General features: G+C 46.0%; 1 protein-coding gene and 1 pseudogene across 5 annotated transcripts; one reads left to right on the forward strand and one right to left on the reverse strand.

The window, feature by feature from the left end:
* Positions 1-775: 775 nt before the first annotated feature.
* On the reverse strand, positions 776-947 carry Gm19739 (annotated as a pseudogene).
* Positions 948-1,005: 58 nt separating this feature from the next.
* S100a7a (S100 calcium binding protein A7A) lies at positions 1,006-7,211 on the forward strand. 5 transcript variants are annotated; one of them, XM_006501631.4, is made up of 5 exons: positions 1,006-1,104; positions 2,116-2,251; positions 3,368-3,422; positions 4,519-4,738; positions 6,731-7,109. In XM_006501631.4, the coding sequence occupies exons 1-5, from the start codon at positions 1,078-1,080 to the stop codon at positions 6,905-6,907; spliced, it is 615 nt and encodes a 204-aa protein (XP_006501694.1). In that variant the 5' UTR covers positions 1,006-1,077; the 3' UTR covers positions 6,908-7,109. The 5 variants fall into 5 exon arrangements, with proteins under 5 accessions (XP_006501694.1, XP_006501698.1, XP_006501696.1 ...); XM_006501635.4 differs by lacking the exon at positions 2,116-2,251; XM_006501633.3 differs by lacking the exon at positions 1,006-1,104 and having other exon boundaries at positions 1,177-3,232.
* Positions 7,212-8,078: the final 867 nt, after the last annotated feature.

Raw genomic sequence — 8,078 nt, forward strand, 5'->3', positions numbered from 1 at the left:
CCCTGATATCTTTTTCAAATTTTCTTTGGTGTTTTAAACTTTTCATTGTACAGGTCTTTCATTTTCCTGGCTAATTTTTCTTCAAGATATTTTTGAGGCCATTAGTATTTAGAATTATTATAGAAATGTGTGAGCCAGGCATGGTGGTGCACGCCTTTAATCCCAGCACTCAAAAGGCAGAGGCAGGCGTATTTCTGAGTTCCAGGCCAGCCTGGTCTACAGAGTGAGTTCCAGGACAGCCAGGGCTATACAGAGAAACCCTATCTTGAAAAACAAACAAACAAACAAACAAACAAATGTGTGTATTAATTTCTGTCGTTTTGTTAATTTTATGGTCTTTTCTATCCTAGCATTGTTTATTTGTGTTTATTCTTCTCTCCATACTGAAGTATTCCTTCTGGAAGCCTCTGTAGAACTGGTTTAGGAGTCATAGGTTCCTTTAATTTGTTTTTATCGTGAATTATTTTTACTTTTCTTCAATTTTAAGATATTAGACTTTTTATATTGCAGCTCCAATACCCTCTCTCATTCTGTGTTTCTAATGTTTAAAATATAATACAGCATGAAAATTTTATTTTTTTGGTCTTATCTATTTGGTGTTCTATAGACTTCTCCTGAATAGACAGCTCTCACTCCAGGTTTGGGAACTTTTATGATTTTTTTTTTCATTTTGAAAGGGTCTATATTTTATTACTGGACAAACATCCTAATTTAAGACACGAAAAGTCTCTAGGTAGGACTGATTGATGACAATTCAGTATAAATCCTCAGTCTTGCCATTGTGTGAATCCTTACAGACCCAGCTCCGTTCTCCTCCAGTGTCTTCTCTTAGAGTTGTACCTGATTTTGTTACCAGTTTTCATCTGGATCTACTGAGGAATAGGGCGATTTTGTTTTTGTTTCTTGGCCAGGAATCGTTTGATTCAGAAAGTCTTGTGAGAAGACATGGCGAGAAACCGAATCAAGAATAGCGCACACGATGGCGGAGGAATGGAGAAGAGAAAGGCCAGGACTGGAAGAACGCGATTAGAAGTCCTTCTTTTATGATTTACTGAACATATTTTCTATGTCTTTGCTATGGCAATCTCCTTCTATGCCTCAGAGGTGAGATTTTTCTATGGTGTTCTCCAAATCTCTCTCTCTCTCTCTCTCTCTCTCTCTCTCTCTCTCTCTCTCTCTCTCTCTCTCTCTCCATATATAGGCACTATGTGTATATATACACACATAGTGCCTGGGGAGTCCCTGGGGCTGGTATATGGTGAGTTCCAGAGTAGGGAAAGGGGCCAGAAGCAGGTGGTGGTCCCTGAAAGCAGCCTTAAGCGTGTGCGATCTTAGAGGATGGGGCCAGGAAGGAAGTGCAGGTAGCATAACCTGGTGTCTGAATCACTTTTGGTGCAGAGAGAGTCCCTGGAGGAGGTGGGTTGTGATCAGGGAGGGAGACAGGCCAGGGGGAGGTGAATAGAGTCCCTGGGGGAAGTGAGGTGTGATCATAAAGAGAGAGGCCAGGAGGAGGTGCAGAGAGTCCCTGGAGGAGGTGGGTTGTGACCAGGGAGGGAGACAAGTCAGGAAGAGGTGCTGGCATCTGGCAAGCAGCTAGTTATTGGATCTTCATTCCACATGTGATAACTAGAGGTGAAATACAAAATACTATAGAGTATTTGTATAAATACTGAAAGTGTTAATTACATGATTTACCTGTGCATCTAAATTATAGACATTACAGTGGTGAATATTTTCTTTCTTTTTGAGTATTTTCTTAATTATTGCTTAAAACCGTTAGCTAGTCTATTTCTTGAGATAAATTACCAGTGAATGATGGACAAATCAAAGATATTTAATAAAGTTTTTTAGGGTTCTAGCTTGGCATTTCCAAATAGTTGAGAAAATTGAGCCATATTTTTAGCATAGAAAGACAATAGGGGTTTGATAAGCCACTTGTCTGTTGAGGAAATTGTGTCGTTAGAGGAATGCAAACTGGAAAAGGTACTAGGTTAAGTATTTGCTATTATTAAGTGTGTCTTTATGCTATGGTTGTTGTGGTGCTGGGACTGAGCCCTGGGACTCTAGTACACTTACTCTGTACCTTCAATTTCTGGGGAACTTTCTGGGATGCAGAGAAGACTCTCAATCAGTTGCTTGATCTTTGGCGCCACCTTCTGGGAGATACACTCATCAGCCTGCGCGGTCCTGTGTGCTACTTGGGCTGAGATGGTCAGACAGAAGCTGCCACTGAGAGAAGGCTTGTACTGGGGTGAGATGAAGAAGGAGAGTTAATTTTCCCTTCATAGTTAAGTGGCATTTGTGTAGAGACCAGATGTACAGGTCTGGACTAAGAGTTATGGTCTACTAAGAGTTAGTTCTAGGTTGCAGTTCGTTATTTCCTAATGGTCTAAACTGATCCTAGCACTGTGTGTGTGTGTGTGTGTGTGTGTGTGTGTGTGTGTGTGTGTGTGAGAGAGAGAGAGAGAGAGAGAGAGAGTAGGTCTTGACCTCCACACACCATCCAGTCTACTAAAGCAATATCTTAGCTCTTTAAACTTAGAAAGTCAAGGTTCCGCATTGGCTAGGTGCACAGAGCCTTTACCTTTCATGTGTTTGCTACCCAGAGCTTTGCCCTTTTAAGCATGCATGTGTACCATGTCAACTCCATGTCTAGAGCAGGCCGTACTGTTCCATCCCTCCAAGCCTTTGCTTGCACAGTCCCCTCTGCCAAGAGCTACTCTATTCTCCAGAGCAACTCAACATTTATTTTCAAGACACTGCTCAAATAACACCTCCCTAAGTTGTCTTCCCCAATTATTTTTTTCTGGGAGGAGGTGGCCCTTGATGGGTACCCTGATTGTCCTATACTTGCCTAGGGCACATGGTGTCCATGTATAACTGTCAGCCCTGTTCTTCAACCCCATCCTGTGAGCAAGCTGGCCAAGTGTCTTATTCATGTTGCCTAGTAGAGGGCCTGACATGCTGAAAATACTCATGAAATATTTGTTGATTGAGTGGATGAATGTGATTCATTACTGTGGACTTCAGAGGTTCACTAATTGAGGGAGGGTGTCCAAGGAAGCTGTTTTTAAGGATGTCCCTGGGGCTAGGAGGTGGGGTGGGATGGTGAGCTCTGATTGGAGGCAGTGGATGTATAATGAAGCCTTGGTGATTCTTAGGTTTTTCAGGTCCTGGAGGTGGGTCCCTAAAGCCAGGAGTATGACGATGTCATTCCAGGAATGCAGTTAAGGTTTGGTCCTGCTGTAGAAGAACCCGTGGAAAGCCACTCACTGGCTGTCATAAATGGGTGGGCAGGGAATGGGCAGGATGTCTAGCATGGTAGAAGTTCCCCTCCTCAGAAGTCTGCCTTTTGTCTGATTTCCAGGATTGTACAGAGGCCAGGCTGTGGATGCTGAGCAGCCCTGCACCAAGAGCAACAGGTCAGTGTCTCCTTCAAGACGATCTCAGGGGGTGGTATGGGCTGTGCTGGGTATGTGCAGCTCTTAGAGAACAGAGACCCTTAGCTTGTATGTTATGGAGAACATGCACAGTATGAACAAGTGCTCCAACAACAGAACTGTGGCCTCAAAGTGGTTTAAAATCCCAGAGGACAAGCGTGTCTTTGGGCTTGTCCACAAATACAAGAATTCAAGGCCAATTCTAGGTGTAGCAGCTGTGTAATTTTGGTAAATTCCCTAGCCTCTTTGGATTTCATTGTCCCTCCAGGAGAATAGGGTCATGATGATCAACTCCTCAGGGTCCTGTGAGGATTAAATGGGATGAGGTTTGATACTTTGCCTATCATCTATCTGGTCCAGAAGAAGCGGAATGTATGGTTGATATGATTGTTGTTTGCACAGGGTTTAGGGAAGGCTGTTACTTCCTATCACCTCTATGGAGTGAGTGGCCATGGGCATCAGATGGACAGTGCATAGAGTTGTGAGTAGGCCACAGGATAGGGCTCACAAGAGCATAGACTTATGCTGGGGTGTGTGTGTCAACGCCTAGAGAAGATAACATGTCAGTGGTGGGGACAAAGGTGCCAATGGCTGTGCTGTCTGTCTGTATATTCCAGTGAGAAAACGCACGAACAGCACAATGCCCAGTCTGATTCTCCTGCGCAGTATAATTACCTTAATGTTCTGCTGGTCCCATCAAGTAGTTTATTGTAGGGGAAGGGATCTTGCCTCTTTGAGGATTTCCACATCGTCATTGTACACAACCAAAACAGTGCCTTGCTTCAAACCATCTTTAGTTTGTTCAGATCTTGACTATTAGCAACGAGGAGACCACTCCTGGACCCAGGAAGGCCCTCAGTTCCAGTGAAGGGACTCACTCTTAGTTCAGGCAGGAAAGCTTGTTGCGGGCAGAGCTACTGAACCAAATTCACATGGGACCAGCAGGGGTCCAAGGAGGCCTCTTTCTGATGCAGCACAGGGAAGTGGGTGGGTGGGTGGGCGCGCGGGGTGGGGGGAGATGTCTCCAGGAGGAAGAATCCCTCCAGTTAGCAGACCTGATTCTTCTTCCTCCTTACAGACTCTCCGCTGTCCCAGAGCCTCCTCCTCTGCTCTGCAGATCTGCCTGTACCCTGAAGGGTCCATCAGTCATGCCAGACACACCAGTGGAGGACTCCCTCTTCCAAATCATACACTGCTTCCATCACTATGCTGCCCGGGAAGGGGACAAGGAGACCTTGTCCCTGGAGGAGTTGAAAGCTCTGCTCTTGGATAGTGTGCCTCGCTTCATGGACACCTTGGTATGTAGGGTCTGGGGCTGGAGTGGGAGATGAAGAGAGAACCAAAGTGCCCAGAGAATGCTGTTTGTTGGATTGGAAGTGAGCAGTGAGGTGGTTAGGTGGGAGGAACTGACGACTCCCAAGAGAATCTCCTGTTCCTGAAAGGAGGATGGAGGAGGGAGGGCATGCAGAGGGCAGGGTTTGCTTTATTTCCTGTCCTTCTCTCCTCTGAAGTCACCAGCTTAGTTTCACTCCAGTACCATGAAGAGCTAATCTCTGAGACTACAGCCTGACACCACACCTTTGGATTCTTCTGCCTCCTGTGTCCTGAGAGCATGACAGGCTCAGAGCTGTTTTCTGTTCACTAGCCACTTTAGTTAGTGACATTGCCACAAACTCAGACTCTCTCTATAAGTTCTCAGAATAAAAGTCTCTTCACCAGCATGTCTGCCATGAGTCTAGAGTAGGTAATTTAGGCTGTGGAGACTGCTCTAATCTGGTGGTCATGGGAAATAAAACCTCTTCTCCTTCCCATGCCTAGGGCTTCTTAGAGTCAGATGGAGCCAGCTTCAGATCCTGCCTAGCCTTATAGAGCCTGTTCATCCAGTCTGTGATTAGTTCTAATCCTCAGCCATTGTGCTTCTTAGGGACTGCATGTCTGAAGGAAAGCGAGGATGCTGTCTTCTGAAGTCTTTGGTGTCTCAGGCTTTCTGGCTTGCCACCTTTCGAGGAAGTGAGAGTCTGCTCATTTCTGTAAAATATTTCCTTCACTTACTTCCAGGCTTTGAGAAAGAGCATAAAGGCAACCTCATTCTTTCTGCAATGTTCCTCTGAGGGCTTAGAAGACAGCCAGGATAGGAGTTCCTTGCTAACTGTTTTAAGGAAGTATTTCCCTTCTGGGAAGAACTCCTTGGGACTGCCTTAGATTGCCCAGGCCTGCGATCATACAACCCATAGAATTGCCTTTGCTGAAGGGCTCTTGGGGACAGAGACAAGGGCATAGCTAGTAGACTTAGTGAGGATGAGTATTGATAAGGGAGCTGAGGAGAGCCCATCAGATGTAGAAAGACTTGTACTCTGGATGTGATGGGGTTATAGGATGGTGGGGCTGGTAAGGGGAGAGAAGCTGCTGATTTCCGACAGAGATGAGGGGCTGCCCTCTAGGTCTAAAGCGACTTACAAATGTGTTACCTTCCTTCCCACAAACACTTCCCAGATACTCCATTCTGTGCGTGAGCATGCCCACATATACCAGGAAAACCTTGCTGAAACCTGCTTTTCCTGCCCTTCCCTCATTTTCTACCATGTCCTCCATCTCCACCTGTCTCATATCTTCTTTGTAAGGACCCCAGCTGTCCTCACACTCCTCTCCCATCTCCAACAGTCCTTTCCATTGCCATTTGGATCTTCAGCCTCAGGGTTCTCAGCTTGGATATCCTGGGCAGCTTCTGTGGCCATTTCTCTGCCCTAGTCCACTTTCCGCATACAATAGATGAACCAGGTAGTGTTTCTAGGTAGGTAGCAAAGCATGCAGATATCTATCTGACTTGGAGACGGTCCTGCTGGAGATGTGTGCATGCATGGGAACAGGTAGACTTTCCCCTTAAGGAGCTCTGGGTATGGAGAAAGAAGACAGTGCCTTGCCTTCAGGAAGCCTATACAAGCATCTCTTATGGAGGCTTACAGTGCATTTGGGAAGTCAGCACAGATACAGGCTGTATGTGAGTGAAGTGGTTCTGGGGACTCCAGGCTGCTGGACTTCAATTCAGTAATTATTTATAGTTCTCTTTTGAAAAGACTTTTTTTTTTTTTTTTTTTTGGTTTCTGTACCCATGCCACTCTAGGTTCAGTAACCCAAGGTGTCCATTAACACCAGTGCCTCTTCAGCCTGATTTTGTAGTACGTGGTGATTTTGTCATAGGGGGACCACACTGCTGTAATCCCCTTCAACCCCAGCAGGAGGAGTCTGGAGGATGCACAGTGTGTGTTTATGATCCTCTTTGTGTTTGGCAGGGCCGCAGGCAGCCATACTACATCACAGAGCTGTTCCGGGCAGCTGACAAAAACAAGGACAACCAGATCTGCTTTGATGAGTTCCTGTACATCTTGGGCAAGCTGGTGAAGGACTACCATCTCCAGTTCCACCGGCAGTTGTGTGCACACTACTGTACTGAGCACAGCCTCTACTAGAGGGAGGACAGGCAGTCTCTCATCACCAGAACCTCTCCCGAGACATGGCCTGATCATGAACAGTGTACAGAACTCAGCAATGTATTTCTTCTTAGGTGTGTGCACATGCATACAAACAATATCACAAATATTTCTGGGAAGTACTCAGGTCATGGTTCTGGGTATCCCTTAATGTTCAGTAAAAGAAGTTTAGTTTTTATTATCAGGAACATCGTTTTGGGCAGAAGACATGGCTCCTGCCTTCAGTGATACCTTGCTTGAATACCGGGGGGAATACCGGCCTTGAATCCAAAGTGCCAGCCGGTGGCTCATGCCTTTAATCCCAGCACTCGGGAGGCAGAGGCAGGCGGATTTCTGAGTTCAAGGCCAGCCTGGTCTACAAAGTGAGTTCCAGGACAGCCAGAGCTATACAGAGAAACCCTGTCTCGAAAAACCATTAAAACAAAACAAAACAAAGTGCCCTTATCTGATGCAAGAGACCCAGGCTTGCTAACAGAAATCTTATCTGAGGTGTGAGATGACCTGCTGTCTGATTTCAAGTCTATAAGGAAGGGGCTCTTCTTTGGGCCAGGGTCCCCTCTGAGAAGGAAGTAAGATATCCCAATGATGCTATTGACTGATCATTCACTGCACATGCGGGATAGGGGGAGGGGAGCCACATGGATAATGGCGAATAGAAGGAGTCCTTTTGTGAGTGCACACACAGGAGATTGGGAGGACAGGAGATACCCAAGACCAGGAGGGGGAGGAGGAAGTGTTTCAAGAAGATATAATGGCACCAGAGACCCAGATGGTATGCCTGAAACAGCAGAGAGCACTCTGGAAATAAATGTTCAAGGAGAACATGTGAGCTTCATTTATTCAGGAGGACACTGAGATTTGGATTTTATCCTTGAAAGTGGTGTAGTGGAATTTGGGTACCTTGGAGGATGGATCATGTGGGGAGAGATGGGAGACTCACTTAGGTGTTCCTGTCCATTCTGGACAGGTGCAGTGTGGACAAGTCAGTAGCTGTACATAGGGACAGAAGAAAGGGAGGAGACAGGAGAGATGTGTAAATGTCAAAGTCTTAGTCCTCAAGGACAGATTTCTTTTGGGGGAAGGGTCCAGACCTGCTGCTGCTGATCCTGGAGAAGATGATGCTGGTTGTTGACCTGGACATGACCCATGT

Source organism: Mus musculus, chromosome 3 (assembly GCF_000001635.26).
Source record: "Mus musculus strain C57BL/6J chromosome 3, GRCm38.p6 C57BL/6J".
Taxonomy (NCBI): domain Eukaryota; kingdom Metazoa; phylum Chordata; class Mammalia; order Rodentia; family Muridae; genus Mus; species Mus musculus.